This window comes from Simochromis diagramma, unplaced genomic scaffold, assembly GCF_900408965.1.
Source record: "Simochromis diagramma unplaced genomic scaffold, fSimDia1.1 OVJJ01000293.1, whole genome shotgun sequence".
Classification (NCBI taxonomy): Eukaryota; Metazoa; Chordata; class Actinopteri; order Cichliformes; family Cichlidae; genus Simochromis; species Simochromis diagramma.
In genome coordinates, this window is record NW_024386801.1 from 6,923,957 (window position 1) to 6,942,948 (window position 18,992).

The 18,992-nt window shown below is 40.7% G+C and overlaps 1 protein-coding gene and 1 long non-coding RNA gene across 6 annotated transcripts in view; one reads left to right on the forward strand and one right to left on the reverse strand.

Annotated features, from left to right (window-relative positions):
- The window catches only part of LOC120729646 (serine/threonine-protein kinase WNK1-like), a 28,734-nt gene that overhangs the window by 5,196 nt on the left and 4,546 nt on the right, over positions 1-18,992 (reverse strand). For 3 of the 5 annotated variants that reach the window (XM_040025397.1, XM_040025395.1, XM_040025396.1), the window contains 18 exons: positions 10,548-10,720; positions 9,742-9,962; positions 7,930-8,087; positions 6,295-6,383; positions 5,995-6,214; positions 5,768-5,869; positions 5,254-5,596; positions 4,610-4,743; positions 4,226-4,291; positions 3,821-3,856; positions 3,256-3,375; positions 2,080-2,159; positions 1,832-1,991; positions 1,627-1,743; positions 1,429-1,542; positions 1,298-1,346; positions 1,046-1,189; positions 8-960 (listed from right to left, as the gene is read on the reverse strand). In XM_040025397.1, the coding sequence (XP_039881331.1) occupies positions 8-960; positions 1,046-1,189; positions 1,298-1,346; positions 1,429-1,542; positions 1,627-1,743; positions 1,832-1,991; positions 2,080-2,159; positions 3,256-3,375; positions 3,821-3,856; positions 4,226-4,291; positions 4,610-4,743; positions 5,254-5,596; positions 5,768-5,869; positions 5,995-6,214; positions 6,295-6,383; positions 7,930-8,087; positions 9,742-9,962; positions 10,548-10,720 (3,279 nt within the window). The remainder of the gene's footprint in view (positions 1-7; positions 961-1,045; positions 1,190-1,297; positions 1,347-1,428; positions 1,543-1,626; positions 1,744-1,831; positions 1,992-2,079; positions 2,160-3,255; positions 3,376-3,820; positions 3,857-4,225; positions 4,292-4,609; positions 4,744-5,253; positions 5,597-5,767; positions 5,870-5,994; positions 6,215-6,294; positions 6,384-7,929; positions 8,088-9,741; positions 9,963-10,547; positions 10,721-18,992) is intronic. The other 2 variants (XM_040025399.1, XM_040025398.1) reach the window with 2 other exon arrangements.
- LOC120729669 lies at positions 15,957-16,461 on the forward strand. Its single transcript, XR_005694972.1, has 2 exons — positions 15,957-16,236; positions 16,282-16,461. It is a non-coding gene; the product is annotated as an uncharacterized LOC120729669 (long non-coding RNA).

The window sequence follows — 18,992 nt, forward strand, 5'->3', positions numbered from 1 at the left end:
CATTAACCTGTGCTCTGGGCTTCGTTGGAGGAGTCTGGGCATGTCCTGCCACAGTTACAATCTGCCCTGGAGTGGTTGTCGGGCCCAGAACACTTTGTGCCCCAGAGGTGAGGGGAAGATTAGGAGGGGGCACAGGGGCAGGTCCGGGTGGAGGGGAAGAAGTCCCAGTGGGAGGAGAGGAGGTCCCTGCATTCTGACTGGAATCCAGTGCTTGGGAGGCAGAGCTCTGGTCTTTAAAAAGAGACCGAAGCTTCTGCTCAAGGGCATGGATGTCATCTCTGCCAGCGGTCTTTGTCTGAATCTCAGCCCCTTCTGACTCCACTGGCTGCTGCTGGGCTTGGCTTTGGTTGGTGGGGAGTGGGGGCTGGGTGGCTGTGTTCTGTGGTGCATGGTTGGATGAATTCACCGGCTGAGAACATGCAACAGCACTATTAAATGGCTGCTGCTCTGGTGCTGGAACACTTCCAGTAGTACTGGATGAGCCAGAGGAGATAGAACTATTGCCCAGCTGAGATCCAATTACAGCAGGGACAGAGGGCTGTGTAGATGGAGGAGAAACAGAGGAAGGAGGGACGTTAACAGCTATTGGATACTGTGAAGGGGTCGTTTCATGGGAGGACTGAGGTGGTGGACTGCAGTCACTCCCAGCAGTTTGGGGTGGCACAGACACTGGTGTAGGGGAAACCCTCCCAGGTGAAGCTGACGAAGGTGGCGAGGATGCTGCACCAGACTTCAGAGAAGGAAATGTGGGAGTAGTGGTGGAAGCTACAGACTCGACAGAAGTCGTGATATTGTTAGAGCTTGGGACAGCCTCGGAGTGGGGAGTGACTGATTCTTGCTCAGCAGCAGAGGCATCAAATGTTTTGCCTTTCTGAATACGAGTCTGCTTTACTTCATTAAAGGCCTGCTGGAGAGTTGCTGATGGAGCAGAGAGAGACAGGCCCAATGACACCAAAGGAGCTGTAAAAAAATTAGAGAGGATGAATTGTAAACAAAAAAGACATTTAAATCGAAAGCTACAAATAGATAAATAAACTCCTTTCACCTGTAACAGGCTCTTCTCCAACTGAGGTATTGGTTGAAGCGCCTCCAAAGAACTGCTCTCTGAGTCGAGACTCTGGCACTGGGCTGACGATGAACCTACGTCCTGCTGAATGCACCACCTGGGCTGTAGTGCTGGGGGAAATACCTTGGGGGGGGTCCAAATATGAGTGTAAAGTCAAAAACAAAAAAACAAAAACAAAAAAAAGAAAGAAAAAGAATTGAACAAAGCTATATTTCTGACACGTTTGCTTACCTGGTAGCATGGGAACAGACAACTCAGGTTGTTGTTGAAGGTCGCTCATCTGCAAAGAGAAAGAATCATAGTGAGGGTTCGCAGGCAGTCATAGTTATTCACCTAACAGGAGACGTGTAGTGAATAAATACCTGAGGAAAGCTGTCCTTCATGCGCTCTCCTTTCTCATCAGCCATTTCTATGACCTCACGGATATGGTCAATGAATGATTCTCGCTCAGTCTCCAAGATGAACTCACTTTCAACCTGGAAGAGAAAACGGAAAAGATCAATAGCTCTGAATAAACTATGTGAATATCTTTTGAGTGACAACTAAAGAAGCACTACTACCATAATCTGGGCAATTTCTTCTGGATTATCTCCATCAAGATCAAATCTGAAGGTCACCATCTTCCTGTTGTGCGTTTCCAGCTGGCACTCTGCTACTCTGTCTCCCATATTAGAGATCTGTGAAACATTTACTTATATTAAAACTGTTCAGTGACTAAGAGCTTAAAAAAAGAATATAAACATTCTCATTAGTTAAAATTCTTACACTAAGAACATTTAGCTTGGCCTTTGCCGTCTTCTCGTGGCGAGAGCGACTGCGTACAGATCGCCGCTGTTGCCGCTTCAGGGAGCGGCCCTCATGGCGGCCTCCTGATGTAGAACCATCATTGCCATCACTAAGACCCGAAGCTGCATCTGATGGACAGCTAAAACACACAAATCCACAAAAGGAAGGTTTTACAAGCTGCGCAGTGCTGAGAAAACCAGACTTTTAAAAAATAACTTGCATCTTACCTATCTACAGACGGTGGTGCTAGGGAAGAAGATCCCACTGGCTGCTCCACTGGTGTGGACTGAGGAACACTCACAGGAGCCTGACACACAGGAAACATTAAGAAGTCAAACACTTCACCTCAAAAGCAGGTTCTAGTGCTGTTTGGCACAATACAATTTTGAAGGGGTTACACAGCATTAACTGTACACTAATTTAAATCATATCATCCACTAGATGGAGCTCTTTAATCTGGTGAAACATGCAACTGGCAGTTGCAAGAGACTCCATTTTTTAGCTTTCAGGTGGAGTGTAAATACTGCTGTGATATGGAGCTTTTATTTCAGCTCCTATCTGAATGTAGCCCTCTGTCACTGCTGTGTTTATATGGATATTAATTATGTTTAATCCCACTTACAGCTAGGGCTGTGTGATATGAAGAAAAATATCAGATGACGATATGAAAACATCTATCATTTCATATTACACTCCATTGTTTGTTTCATGGTGTCGCAAAATACACTGTTTATGGCCATTTTCTTTTCTCTCTCTCTCTTCTACCACCTATTCAAGAATCACGTGAAAGAGTATGGAGAGAGTTTACAGATGAGAAGCAAAAAAGAGCCATCAGGTGCTCAAAATAAACTATTTAGTTTCATGCATCATTAAGCAACACCCTACTTAAGGTAATGTTAACTGATACTATGACAGAAACTACATGAATTTACAGCAACAACAAAAATAAATACTTTTAAAAAAAAGAAAATGGACACAGAACATTTAAAGGAACAGGAACCAGGTCTGAACCAAATGGTTCACGCCTGACCAAGAAACATCAGCATACACAAGTCAGAGTACCTGCACAACAGAAAGGCATGAGGCCTGATAGAGGAAGTATAGGTGCTCTGCGTTGAGTGGTGGAGACAGGATAGGAGTACTTGGATCATTGGCCCAAGACTAAGAGTCATGCAAAATAAGAAACATGCAAAGGAGAAGAAATGGGGGGCAGTTGTGGTAATTAGAGCATTCAGAGAGAAGAAAGAAAAGGAACAAGAAAAAAATAAAGAAAAAGACATAAAAAATGGACAGAATCACATTTATACTATAGTTTGGTGAAGCAAAACAGGACATGTTAGAATGCGTCTTAAAATAAGTGAGCTGCTGCATGTTAAAGAGCAGCAAGGGAGGAGAAAAATCACCTGTAAATGCTGAGCTCCTGTCTGTGCCTGTGATTGTAGAGAGCTCTGTGGAGCACTGGTGCTCTCTGACTGCTGCTGCGGGTGAGAAGATGGGGCCATTGTCGATTGTTGGGAGGGAATCTAAATGAACAGATCACATAATGATACAGGGTAAGAAACAGGATTTAAAAAGGTAGGTTGAGATAAAAGCTAATACCATCAGACTGGCATTAAGGCAACTTCCTGAAAGTCTGGTTTCTCTACAATCTAAACCTTTCAGAGATTTCCTTTGGGCTCTTTTGCTGAGTGACTTGTACTTACCTGCTAAGTAACATAGCTGTATGAATCAGGTTAGTTGAATCAGGTGTATTATTTGCCACCACTGAGGTGTGGATTAATCAAAGTCAACTCTAAAGTGAGTTTTGCAGACATGTTAAAGGTCTATTATTTCACATTATTTTTTCTCTAAAAACCCGCTACATCAACCCTACCAGAGCCTGGCGTACAGACCAGTACTGATAATAAGTGCATTTTGTTTTCTACAACAAGTTGTCTGAAATACTGTGGGTGTATTGTATTCATCTACCTGAGGGGGGAGCGATGATTGGTAGTAAACTCCATACTATAAGAAACAAAGCATAGCAAAGTGTAAGAGTAGAAAACCCGATAAAAGAAAAGAGACCTAAAGGAAAAAAAAAAAAAAAGATCAGGCCAGGAAACTCTCAGCTCTGCTTTCGCAGCCACCCAACCGAAGAATATAGGCTTTAAAGTTTAACTTCACACAATGTGAGTGAGTATCTTGTTTTTGCTGACTCTGACAGGTTGAAGTTCAGATTTGCAGGTGTGATACTGAAGTGTATCCAGGGTGTTATGCAGAACCTGATATTAACACAAGCTTTGCTTTTATGGAGGATGTCAGTGAAGCAAAAGTTTTCATGTAGTGTGAAGTTACTCTTCAAAGACATTTAGACATACACTAATAGATATATACCTGTGCAGGTGTCACTGGGACGGTCTGGTTGGCATTTGGAACAGGAACAACTTCAGACTGACCACCCTGCAACAGATAAAAGCACATGTTCTAAAAATTAGAAAAGCCTAGGACCCTAAACTGTATCATGAACACATGCATGTGAATTCTAGACACACTGCAGGTAGGCCATGTGACAGCTGTCTACATGTAACGGGGAAAAGTACATTCAGCAGTGGTGAGGGCAACAACAACAACAACAAAAAGGGCCATTTGGGATATGGGAAAAATAGATAATCAATAAATAGAACCCCAATCTGCAACTTAAACATTTGGTTTAAAATACAGACAATATTCCAAAACAAAATCACCCACAACACACATTATTATGCACTAATGTCTCACCACTGCCAGCTGCTGTTGCTGCATTTGATCACTCTGTGTCTGAGTAGTGGAAGAGCTGTAGGATACTCCAGACTGAGAGGGCTGAGCCTCAGTAACAACAGAGGAACCTGATAGTCTATCTCCCATGTCCCAAGCTGTGAAAAAGGGACAAAAAGGTTAATTTATGAAGACTCAAGATTGTAGAATTATTTAAAGTAACAATGTTTTAGCCATTTCCCCTTAAACAACAGATTCAGAATATGTTTTAATAAATTAACTTAAGTACAACAACTAGTATACGTAGTGCATGCACAGGGGAAATACAATACTATTCTGAGCTCCTGAAAAAAAAATCATTGCTAGGTATGCTTGTGAAATTATGGTTATGTATAGGCTCTGCAGCAGGGGACTGGTGCAACAAGGTGTGACTGCATGGAGTCATGAGGACGCAGGAGCGCAAGTGGGGTACTAACTAAAACCAAACTGGTTATTATTCCTCTTTTATTTTAATGTAAACGAAAAACAAACACAAACCAGCAACTTCCATGTTTTGTTTTTGTTTGTTTGTGTGTTTTTTTTGGGGGGGGATTGCTTGACTCAGTTTTTATACTCAATATTTATTTTCAATACACTGAAGTGTTAAGTGTTTTTACTTTGATACATACCACCTCCAGTGTGCTGCAGCTGCTGGTCACTCTCGGGCTCTTCGGACTCTGGCTGAACAGCAGCTAAGCTCTGATTCTGTACTGGGATTTGCCCAGTTGACTGGGGAACATAAGAAACGCCCTGCGATTGAGTGTTGTAGTTAGACGTCTGAAGGCCCTGTTGAGCTGCTGGTTGGACAGACATCTGTGAGCTTTGTTGGTTAGGCTGTGGAGGCATGTAAGATGCATGCTGTGAAACGGGCTGTGACTGAGTCGCCTCTATGCCAGACTGTTGGCCTGTTTGCTGTGGGGGCTGTGATTGCTGTTCTTCTTCAAGCCTTCTCTTCTCCTGATCTTCTCTGACCTTTAAAGACAGGAGAGAACACATAAAATCACCCAGAAGAACCCCACCTTGAAAACACTAAAGCATATCACCTAGATCATGTGGCTGAGATTAAAAAAAAAAAAAAAAAAAAATCTAACAAAATCATGCACGGAAACAGTGACCATAACAGTAGATGGGCAACGATCATACCTGCTTCCGCTGAGCCCTCTTAAGATTGATTAGAGAAACTCTGTCTTTTATGGCTTTCGCAATGGTCTTGTGGTCACCTTCACACACATAACCAGAGTCAACCTATAACAAAAATGCGACAAAAGGTTCATCAGTAAACGTTTAAAAACTGCAAACAAACAAACAAACATATTGTTTGTCATGCACCAACACAATTAGTCTGCCTAGAACATTAAAGCTCAATTCACCATTTCCTGAGCCACATCCTCTGGAACATCTTTGATGAGGTCAAAAGAAAACTCAATGGCTTCGCTGTCTTTGTACTTCCCCTTGAGCTTTTTTACATCCTCAATTCTCAACCACAGCTTAATAGCTTGCATCTCTCCATCCTCCTCTTCTGCCAGCTCCACACGCACGCCTGTATCCTCCTGGAAGAAGGCATGGTTCAGCAAGTCCTTGATCGAGTACCTAGGCAAATGAAACAAGCAGTGAGCAAAAAGACATTTTTGTAGCGAGGCAGACCACCCTGAACTTGCTCAGTAAGAGACCTCTCATCCTTGTTCTGACGAATACATCCCTCGATGATCTCCTTCACTTCAGGAATGGCCACCTTGTCAAAGCTGCCTGGCTTCACCCCCTAAAGGAAACACAGAACTCTGAATGAGAATGATTGTCTTCACCACATCTTTTCTTATACTGGATAATGCCCCATACCTTGTTGTGTTTTTCAGCTCAGAGACCTGATATCACTACCAAAAACAGTTGGCATTTGAAGTGACAAACATCTTAACCCAACTTCCCCTTTCACTTTTGACAAATAATGTGAAGAGAAAAAAAATTCTTTCTGCCTGGAAAGTTAAAAGAACCCCGTTTGGAATTTTCAACAACAGCTTTTAATAATGCGTCTTTTGTTTTCTTTTTTCCCATTTCAAAATTTATTAAAAAAAAAAAAAAAAATTCTTTAAATGTCATCCAATCCTTCCTCATTGATAAATTTAAGTTTTACAAGTTATACTTCCCACATTCCATTTGTGCCTTAAAAACAATAAACTTAGTATTATATGCAACGTAGGTGTACAATCTCAACACTGGTGCAAGATGCCTGCTGGGCAAGCAATAGCTTTTAAAATATTTCTAATGTCATACTGCTAGCCTGCAGACTCACTTGCCTTTAAGCTCTGAATTTAGCTGAGCTCAGAGAAACCTTTTTCCTTTTTAAAGAAGAGCATGAACATGCAGATACTTTACTATGTTCAGAAAAGGTCAAACATCAAAAATAGGGGGTACTGACCAAGATGCACTTTTGAGTGGAAGGGGAAATATAAGTGGTTGGAAGAAACGGTGCATAAGAAAGTAATGGACGGCTGGTGAGAGGCGATGAATTGAAGCCATGACAAATGAAAGTGCCGGAAAATTTAAGACTGAACTGAGCAGTTGAGTTAAAAGCCAGAAAAAAAAGAAAGAAAAAAGAAAAAAAAAAAAGTCAATTTTTCCTGCAGTTAACAATACAGCCAGAGCATGTGACACTACATCCTTAAAAGCTTTTATAACTCCAATGACTCAGCGTAGCACAGGGGTAAATGTCAAAGAACATGCTCTGTTCAATGGAGTGGAAAGACCATTTTTATTTTGTGGTTAATGATAAACTGAAGGTATTGCTATAGACTTCAAAAGAAATTTTATAGCTAGCACTCTCAGAGTGAGTTCAACTGCTTTATCTCCAAGTGTCCAGTGATTGCATGAAAATGAACCATAGGTGACTGCGGATTGCCATCTATTAGTATGATCCGTATGAATAAACAAAATGTGTTTTTCCTTTTACAGTCACTGCCCCTCTGGGATCATACAAGACTCATGCTGGTTATTCAGAAAACAGCAGGTCTGAACTTGTTTAGTGTTATATTAGTCAACTCTAATGGCTTAATTAACATACAGGAAAGAAGGAAGACAAGGGAGGATTATTAGGATTAATAGCTTCTGTTCTTTTTAAACTTGTAGGTTCTTCAAACAGAATAAGAAGATAAATAGTATTATCAGAGCAGAAGAAATAAAAGTAATGCAAACTAAAGACATGTCAGCAGGAACATGAAATGATTCCAGAAGTGGACATTAGCCTTCTTGGCACACAGGAAGAGGTGAACGCAGGGCAGAGGGGTGACTGGAGGGTTGAAAAGACGACTTACGCTGGTAACTCTGCGGTAGATCTGTGCAGCATTCTGGCACTCTGAGTAAGGGTACTCTGAGGTGGCCATCTCCAGCATGCACATTCCAAAGGCATACACATCCACTGACTCGTCGTACTTCTCCTCATACATCTCAGGCGCCATGAACTCAGGGGTACCTTAAATCAAAACAACTATTCAGAACTCCCTTACTGATTGAGTGGGCTTCTCACAACCCATTGCTCCTCTGCTCCTCTAACCCATGAGGGGTTGAGGAAGAGGAGGATGAGAAGATTGACCAGCCTGTTGAAATCCCCTGGAGTAGAACCTGTGAGATGAAAGTTGGAAGAAAGAGGAAAAAGAAAAAAGAAAAAAGGGGGAGGAAAGCAAAAAAGAGAGAAAACAAAAAAGGAGGGAGAAGCTGGGCTCAGTTAGACTGTTGAGAAGAAGGCACGTGTTTGTCTGTGTAAGACCTTAACATGATGGGATATACACGTGTAGCTGAGATAACCAATGTGCAGGACACACTGGTTAGCCTGAATAAATAACATTGCACCATTCAAATATTACCTCTAAAATGAACCACTCAGGAATAATACCCATGCCGAAGTGGAATTTGTTCACAGTAATGCCAATTGACCCTGTAATGTAAACAGGACTAGCTATGGAAATAACTTTTGTCAAGACCTTACCTTACAGCCACAATAACATTCCCTTTTATAGTACACCCACCTTTCGATGTCTGACTTACCATTTCATCCTCCCCTGCAGGAAGAAAGTGTTATGGTCAAGGCTGAGAGAAGCAGATCCCATAGCTAGTAACAGTGCTCAACAGTGTGTCCGTGCACATAAGCCTTTTTATATTAGTAGATTATTTTATATTCAATCTCAGGTCTTACACAGAAAAACTCATTTGGTTATTTGAATGTATTTTTCTGATATTGATGCGTATGACAGCACACTGTCAGACTTACCAGGCCCATAAAAGATCATACTTACTCAATGAACAGCAGTACCCTATTCATTCCAAACAGCAGAATGGGGCACAGCTGAGGCTAGAGCCTACATTTTAAAAGCATACCCAAGACTGTGAAAGGGAAAAGAAAAAGAAAAGAAAGAAAACAAAACAAAACAAAAAAAAACAAAACTGCAAAATGCTGACAGAGAGAAAGTGGGGAGAGCTCCCTGGACACAAAGATGGAGCAAAAAGATTCTGCAGTCCTGCAAATATTTTCAAAAACATCAAGAGACAAACACCAAAAAAATAAAAATAAAAATAAAAAACCTGTTGAGGCAAACCCATAGAAAGAGATGTTAAACATCATTGGTAAAACTGGCAAACAGACCACATATTTCCAAACCACAGAACAAAGACCAGTCTAAGACAGGAGCAAAGGCCATACCTTTTGCCATGGCCAGGTTAGCCTGCAAGAAGGCACGACAACTACCATAATATTAATATTTAACAGTAGTAGAAATGTTAGGCGCTACTTACATTCAGTAGATGCCTGGAAAAAAAAAAACTCTCTCTTTGTGGAGAAACATAGAACAGAAATACTCTGTACAAAGACCAAACTTGATTAGTTACTGTATGAGTGCAGAGAGAGAGAAAACCTTGTGGTTATCTTCCTAAGATTACCACAGTATTTGGCCTCCTTTTGAGCTGTGGTTTGAGAGACAGCTGAAACGCTGTGGTCTGTTTTTGAACCACATCGTCAGAAAAACAATCTCTTATCTACACACCATAATTTTCCATAAAACATGTTATCATGGCCCCAGAAAAAGTACTGTCCCATTGCAGGACAGAAAACAGAAAACCCACTGGATTCGTACCTATAACACTTTTGGCAAAGGATGCGCGTTTGAGAGTGGCCAGTCCCAGGTCTCCAATCTTGACAGACCCTGTGGGGCCTGTGATGAAAATGTTGTCACATTTAAGGTCTCTGTGGATGATTGGAGGAGCCCGAGTGTGAAGAAAGTGGAGGCCCTTCAGGATTTGTCTACACCAGCTCCGCAGCACTTTAATTTTCATCACCTTGAACCGCTTCAGATATCTACAGGAAAGCAGACCATATTATTCACTAGGGTAAAATACTTTCTATACTTTCAGCTTAAAAATTGGGCTTTTTCTTGAGAGAAAAAACACTTTAATAAAAAAAAGAATTGGTTATCCTGTGAAATTAACAGTCTGTTAATGTTACACACATGCTGGACTGATCATGTTTTCACATTAATGTATCAGCTGCTAACTACATTGCTTCTGTGGTTATCGGCTAATTTCTAGTAGTTAAAAAGCTAACAATGACATGCGGACCAGCCAAGTTAAAATTTATGAATATATAACAATTTAATACTTCAGTGTCAACTACCAATCAAGTGTGTTCAGCTGCAAGTTGTTCAGAATGCAACTGCAAGGCTTCTAACTAAGTCTTCTAAGTTCTATGTCACTTGCACTGGCTCCACATCAACTTCAGAGTCCACTTTAACATTATGGTTTTGAGGTTTTTTGTTTTGCTTTTTACATCTGAACTTTTACATCTGTACATCAACCGCAAGTCAAAACAAGATGAACCCATCCTATTACAGTGTGTATACTGAATATGCCCTGCATCTACAAATTCCCTGCCAACATAACTCACGTTTTGAGTGTGCCAGAAGTCATGAGCTCCGTGACCAACACAATGCACTTCCTGCCTTTGGAGGGTCCTTCCCAGGAGTCGTAAAAGCGAACAATGTTGGGATGTTGTAGTCCCTTTAACATGCCAGCCTCCTCCTTAAAACGCTGCCGTTCCGACTTCGAAAGCTTACGATCCTACAAGGGATGAAAAAGGAAGATTTCACTCAGTGAGTGCAGCACCATTTATAGAGATGCACATGTAATTCGGAATAATAAAAAAGGTACAATGTACAGTGTGGTAATAAAAAATTATCATTAGGAACACCTGAACTCTACATCTGTTCTTTAGTATCTGAATTCACCCATTCCTACAAAGGCTAAGGGGCTTGGAGCTTCTAAGCTGGATGAATGAAAACCTACAAAGACACATTCATACAAAGTATTTCTTAATCCACTAGCAGTTTAACTAAGAAAAGGTTTTCAAGATGCTTTTAGTTTTTCAAAAATTTCACATATGCTTTGATAAAAGCGGGGCAGGGATAGCTCAGTAGGTAGAGTGGTGGCCCCATGATCGGAAGGTCGGTGGTTCAAATCCACTGAACGGCTACCCTGCGGTACCCCTGAGCAAAGTACTGTCCCTACACACTGCTCCCCGGGCGCCCAATGGCTGCCCACTGCTTCACTGAGTGAATGGATTAAATGCAGAGAGGAATTTCCCCAAGGGGATCAATAAAGTATACATTCTTCTTCTTCTAAAAGGAAAGATACAGTAGGGTATAGGAATGTGGCTGCCTGTTTTCTATTGAAGATGACTGCATACTAAAAAACGCACCCAACTTTGTTTGCCCTTGGGTAAAGAAAAACAAAATGCTAGAAGAGCCAGTGCTCAGTAAGAAATATGGGATATCAGCACAGTGAAGACAATCATGTCAAAGAAATAATGCATCAAGCTTGGCTAAAATTTTTTTTTAAAAACACTTAAAATACACTTTAAAAATACACAGTTAAAGTAAAAACCTTGTAACTAAAGATTTAAGACAGATAGTGGCATTTAATTTACTTTAGCCCAGGGCTCCTGTTACATTAATTGAATGGCCCAAAATAACAGGGAAATTTAAAAAACAAACAAACAAACAAACAAACCCAAAACATTACGTCAAGTATAAGAAAACGATCTGTACTCATGTGCAGAGTCATCTTTTTTTGAGCAAGAAAACCCCTATTCCACCACTATCAAATCGTGTTAACACGATCAATATACATGATTCCATGTTATGGTTTCAGATTTTCACTGCCACACATCCGAAGATGAGAGTAACTATGGTAATTTAGTCAGTAAGACAATTTAAAACGTGAACGATCACAGATAACAACGAATATATAGGAGCCAATTGCGCAACTGAGGCTGACGCTGTATTCTCAGCAAAGAATCAAGTGTCTGGCAGCTGATGAACTGTCAATGAATCATAGCAGTATGTATGTACACCTGATAGCACTTGACCAACAATGCTGACTTAAAATTCCATCAACTGACTGATGCATGCAGAAGGAATGACATTAAATCCTCCTGTAGTTTCTGGGTATTAACAAAAATGTTGCAGGGTAAAAAAGTCTAGTTTCCTGTCAATTGCTAGCATGACCTGCTAGCAATTGTAGTCATACAGCATGATAGGCTGTATGACTACAGAGCAGTAAACCCATACAAGTTAAACAAGCCTGGTAAAACTGGCCATAGGCCAGGCTGTCCAGGAAATTCAGCCCATTGTTTTAGTGCAGTGTGAGCTCTTGACTGCAAGTATGTGATAGCAAAAATGTTCCAGTAACTGACATCACTTGAACAAAAACATAACTGACCAAAAAGCCTTAACGGGAGATATCTTGGATGTTTGCGTAATGTCTGAGGGAAACAAATTGATAAACTGAGGGGAAAAAAATTTGAGGAGCAACAATAAGGAGTAAGGAAGGACAATAAATCTGGAATCACTGAAAGGAAACAGCAGTGACAGAAGATGGAAGAATTAAGGTTCCACCAACTGAAACTGATACTGGACCTAATGACCTACTTTCCAGAGGATTTATCCATTCATCTAGCTGGACAGTAATTTTCCCTCTGTCAAAACAGTCATGCAAAACATCAACAGCAGTATTCACAGCCTCAGAGCAACACCCAAACCTCCACCCGCCCAAATATGAAACCTTTGTATGAATACAAGCATTTGCATTGTAGGTACAAAACCACCCCTCTGGTACAGGCTTAGTAGCCTATGCCTCTGAAGGAGTGATCACCATTCCAGCCCAGAGAAAACACTAAGTGCCAATTGTTTTGAGACAACAACAAGTTGTCTCAAAACATCCTATATTGTAGGGTAAAGACCCTACAATAATAAAAAGAAAACCCCTAGGCAACCCCTTATGACCAAGCACTTGGTGACGGTGGGGAGGGAAAAACTCCTTTTTAACAGGAAGAACCCTTTAGCAGAACCAGGCTCAGGGAGGGGGCAGCCATCTACTACGACCAGCTGGGGGGTGGGGGAGTGAGAGGAAAGAATAGAGCATAGAGAGACCAGACTAAAAACACAGTATGAGATCATCAGCAGCCTATGCTGCATCACTATGGAACATCACTAGGATGGGGGAGGAGTTCAGGGTCATCTGATCTAGCCCTAAAAGTCCGGACTTTACTGAGGTACTTTTTGTTTTGTTTATGCAGCGCTCTCTCTATGTACATTATATTTATATTTAACTTACTTTGATTTTACTATAGGCCATCATTTATCATTTAACTTTTTTTTTTTAATTTAAAAAAAAAAATGAAAAAAAAAAAAAAGGTTGGCATCAGTAGGTGGTGGGCAGGTAAAGGCCATGACATGCTGATGTACAAACTGAATAAAAAGACAAAGCCAAAGTCTAATACTGCCTTCAAAAGGGCCACATGAAACTCCTTAAAACAAATAGGCAAAAACAAGGTCCAGTCTGGAGCCAGCATGCTACAAGCCTGCAACAACTGTGCACAGTAATTTGAGAGCAGTTTGGGTGGGGTGCAATCTTTTAAGAACAGAATAGTTTGCAGTTAAGATCAAATTTAACTTGCTTGAAATCCCCCTAGCTCACTTTATAGACGCACAAAATTGATCGGTCTATAGAAATCCCCACTCTAGCATGTCCTATACACCCCAAATTGTGTCCAGGTGAAGCGTGAAGCACTCAATCTCCACTGCATGCACTGTGTACAAAGCACCGCTTCCCCTTTCTGAAGTGTTTGGGTTTTGCCAGAATTTCTGCCAACACTGAGTGAAAGCCATCCTTTATGTCCTTGCTGAATTCAATTTTTGAATTCCCATTTTTGATTCTACAGCTGCCAAAGCTACATTCCGTTTGGTCCGCTATTATCCGTGAGCTGATTTCAGAGAGGTACAAGGTAACCAAGCTGATTCGACATGTTCCTTCAGCTTGAGAATTATTTATCACAGGTTCCCACCAGAGAAGTTGGTGGTACAAGACCCTCAGCAGTGGGGCTGTGCAACATGGTCAGGGACATGAAGATCTTCCACATACTCCAGGCACGCCTTTCCCTTGCTTTGTCAATGAAAGTTAAACGAAAAAGGGACGACAACACATCACACCCTCTTTTGACTGTTACTTTAAAGAGCTCTCTGGTCTGTGTCATGTCTTGCTCATACTGTCACTGGGAAAGTACCCAACTGTCTCCAGAAATCCCGTGCAGTGAGATCAACTGAAATGGTGTCAAAATAACTCTTTCATTTTTAAGTGGCTGTGTCAATAGGAACTTTAAACAACGTATTTCTCCCCTTATATTTAGTTGCCTTTAGGATATTTACAAATTAAATTAAATAAATATTCTTGGGTCAAAATTAGTGACTGACGAGATAAAGAAAACAGCAGCGATATCAGACAGGGACTTTCCAAACAGTAATAACCCATCAAGAAAAACTGAAAACAATGGAAAAACTAAAATGACCAACATAAACTATACTAAAATATCAATGTCTTCCAGAATAACCATTCCTAGTATGTTTAATTATTCTGGATGTAGTTACTGACCCTTTTATTCTACTTGTACCTAATCAGTTTTATCACAGTAATAGCACAACATAGCTCTTTCAACTGATTATTGAATATGCATAAATGTATCTTCTGAGACTTATGGAAGAATAACACTATGTTGAGTGATGATTTTAGTTTAAAAGGTGTTTGAAGCAGACTTCCGGATGGTGAGGAAACTGGTTGCAGCATAATCTTTCAGCTCCTGGGCGGTCTGGTTACCCCTTGAAAATTGACATGTTATAACACAACTAAGAATATTCATAGTTGTATGCCAGGGGGTAACAAGAGAAAGAGAAGAGGAATTCGGCAAGAAAGTGCGGAGGAAGGAGTTTTTTCACCGAAAGAAGTTGCCGGTGCTAGCAAGCTAAAGCTACACGGAGCTATGGAGGCAATTGAAGCTAACATTGTCGCTGAGCTGAAAGAAGTCCAGGATAATTTGAAAAGACAAATAGCGGAAAAGACTGGACTTGTGAAAACAGAAATGTTGGAGTTTAGGAAAGAAGTGGGGCAACGGCTCGACGAAATTGTCACGGACATGAAAGAGGTAACAAGCAGGATCGAGGAGGTCGAACAAAGAGTAACCGAGGTGGAGGAGGTCACAGTCGATCTTAAAGACGTGCTCGGCCATACTCTCCAGTTACAAGGGGACCTCCAGACACGTCTGTCTGACCTGGAAGCCTGTTCTTGCAGGAATAACATACGTGTTCACGGGATACCAGAGGGTGAAGAAGGGGACAACATGCTCGAATTCATGGAGAATTTTATAAAGAAGGAACTGTCTCTCTTTGACACCAATCTGGGCATACAGCGGTGCCACCACTCACTCAGCCCCAAGCCACCACCGGGCTCCAAACCCAGGTCTATCGTGATTCATTTTTTGGAATACAAGACCAAGGACTTGGTGCTCCGTTCTGCGTGGACCAAAGAAGAAATACTGCTGAATGGGAGACGTGTGTATTTTGACCAGGACTACCCCAGTGACATTTTAGCTAAACGCAAAGCATACAACACAATCAGGAGGATTTTAAAAGAGATGGGGCTCCGCTTCCAAACACTGTATCCATCGAGACTGCATGTGTTTTATGAAAACGGGCCCGTGATTTACAACAACGCGCAAGACGCATCCGACGACCTGAAGAAGAGGAAGTTGATGGAAAAGGGAGCGGACGACCCAATGCCACGCATCCCCGTACCCAAGCCGAGGACGCCCTTCTGGGAAAGAGCGAGCGGGGCGCCGCGGCGGACCCGGGAGGTCTGCCGTGGCGGACCTCCCGGTGAATTACAGGTGAATTGCTGAAATTCACCTATTTGATTTGATTGTACCATAAATGGATGTGTCTTTTTTTTTTTTTTTTCTTCTAAATGCGTCTTTGCTAGCCTAGATGCTCTGTACTTGCTAAGGGTCTGAATGTTTTGTAAAAAAACATACAAAACTACCAATAAAAATAAAGTGTTAAAAAAAGGTGTTTGAAGCAATGTGAAGGACAGTTAACTACAGTATCTCAAAAGCAGAGTGGAAAATGCTGCTTCGAGGCAAAGGACGGCATAAATAACCTAACAGGCCTAAAAATAGACAAAGGAAAAAATGCTAACGATAATGCCGAGGATCGGCTCTATCGGGTCCCTACTCTAACACTGACACTAAGGTCAAGATGGAGCCCTCTGGCTAAGATGTGACAAACAGCTGAAAGCCATGTTAAAAAGTGTCACCGTTTGCTATTTAGTTGCATTAAATGCAGCATCTGTGGAAATATTTGGTGTTCTCTTGACAATGTAACATGATATCGAGGTCAAAGATCACGGTGACTGCCACACAAATTATCAGGGAGTAAGAAAAAAAAAAAGTTGCCAGATCCAGGCTCTTTCACAATCTAATAGTATTATTATCACATTTTAATTGCCTTTGAATTAAAAACAGATATCCAGTCAAATTAGAAGAGAAACCAATACAGTGCTTACTGAGTATATCACCCCTCACCCCACCCCAAAAAGAAAAAAAGTTCTTAAACTATATAGATAAACAACCACTGAAAGGTCATCTGTCTTCCTTCTTATTTGTTAAAATCTGAAACTTAAGCAGAGTTTAACATTAAGTTTGCAACTGTATTTAAAACCTTCATCCATTAATAAACAACCTTAACATGTGGGGAATGTTGTTAAAATGTTTCTGATCAATACTACTAAAGTGGCTGCTTTTATTTTCTACAAACTAAACTCAAGCATGTAGTGCTTTAAATGTATTTTTAAATTTGATATGTTTGATAGTATCACTTTGAAACCTATGGAATAAAGTTTTTGTTCAGATTGGCATTCAAAGAGTGAAAGTCCAACCATACAATTAAAAAAAAACAACTGCAAAGTTAGTTATTTCCTCACCAGCTCCCTACAGGTTAAATAAAAAGCCACCCAAAAATGTTCTTTCTGTGAAGAAATATTCTGCATGACCCTGACTGAATAAAGGTTAGAAATTACCATAGTGTTCTCAAAATCTAAATCAGTGACTCAAGCTAAAAAGGACATGACCTTTATACAGTAAGAGTGAGAAGGGAACCAGTATCACACCAAGTATTTCTGTTCTACTGTTGTTTGTAAAACTGGTACAACATAGTTGTTCCTCGTGTCACCAATCTTTGACCTCAGGCTGAGATAGGGTTTACCGCCTACCTTGTGCTTTTAGTGAGCAATCCCATTAATGCTTTCCTCAGTGACATTTCTATCCAAATTTGTCACAATTAGAAAATTAAACTCTTACAGTAAACCTGAAAACCTTGATTCATGAAATGTGATGAGGTCTCTGTTAAAATACTTGGTGTAGCATGTCACTTCCAGCGGATGCCATCGGCCAGCTGGACAGAGGGCTGCCATAGTTTATACAGGATGCCTGGAGTATTCTTACTCATCTTTCAATCTGTATTTGAGAGGAAGGAGGCGTGGAAGCAGCAACTGGAAGACTGAATAGTTGAAAATGCAATAGTGAGCCAAAGGGGGAGGTTCCTTAATTTCTTCTTTTTTTATTTTTGGTCCCTCCTCAACTTCCTCTCTGGGGTGACCTACTTATCCTTCAGACATGTCTGCAGTGTGAAACAACTGTGGGGGTTCATTAGTGGGTGAATAAAGGTGAACAAATAAAAATTCTCAGTCAATTATAGCACAGATTGCCTTATAGGTTGAAAAAGCCAGGGCCACTTCATTAAAATTTCAAAGACAGTTTTCAGGCAAAGTTGCTGCATATCCTGCAATTGCTGCCTTTGGTCAGAGTGAAATCAAACTGCAGAAGAATTTAAGGTTTATTTACATCTACATAATCTCTAAAAAAATGTATGCATTAAAAAAAAAAAGATTTACATGTTTATTTGTGTGTGTGTGTGTGTGTGTGTGTATATAAAGAGCATTAAGGCATGGGACTACAAATGTGACTATTTCATTTTAATCATGTTAGAGATAAACTGAAGGTCCTACAAGGGGAAACCTGCCTGGCTCGTTTCACCAGCAAGCAGCCACAAGATACGCTATTGCTCATAGCTGGCACGCCAAATTCTTAACAAATATGTTGCAAGCTTTATTGTGCATCAATGACTCAAGTATTAGCAGGACGCCAATTAAATTAACTTCTTGGATCTCTACTCCTTTCTTAAACAACTCAATCTTAAATCTCATTGTAATTGTTACGTTAAATATATGCACCTCTAGTATCATCAAATGCCCCTAACACTGGACTAATGAAACTAGGGTAAGATAACATATCTAAATAAAATAATGTGTGTAAACATATACCACCCAGTGTTACCATCTCTGTACATCTTGAAGGCATGGTAACACCTGGATGACCGTGGGACTACATTAAAAACCTCTGACGTGTAAAGGGGATTTCAGCTTCTCACGTACAGCTGAAGTTTCTAGCTCTGAAACTTCTGAGGTGGCAGTGGAAGGAAAAAGCAAAAAGTGCCAAGTGAACAAAAACCTAACTAGAATTCAGTTACATTTATGGGTTTCACTACTAATGAAAGCAAAAGTATTGCGATAAAACCCAAAAGGTTGATTCTGTTCATCTGGACATAGCATTTTCAGTGGGAGAAATATTTCGTCACCCATCCAAGTGACTTCTTCAGTCTCATATTGAGATAAAAGATTTATTTTTTTCTGTTTTAGAAGCTGTATCTTTGTTCTGTTTTTTGTTTCTGTCCTTCCATTGCAGCAGTTCACTTTCACTCTTTTCTAAAACCCCAAACTGACTTCTCTCTTAGTAGGTTGTGGCAGATTTAGCTCAACTAAAGGCAGAATGACAGAAAGAGACTTTAACAAGAATAGTACAACTCAGCTGTTTGGAAACGGTTTTGCTGCTCCCTTAATTTCCCAAAGGGTCGCCACAGCGGATGGATCTGCATATTTGGCTTGGGAAGTG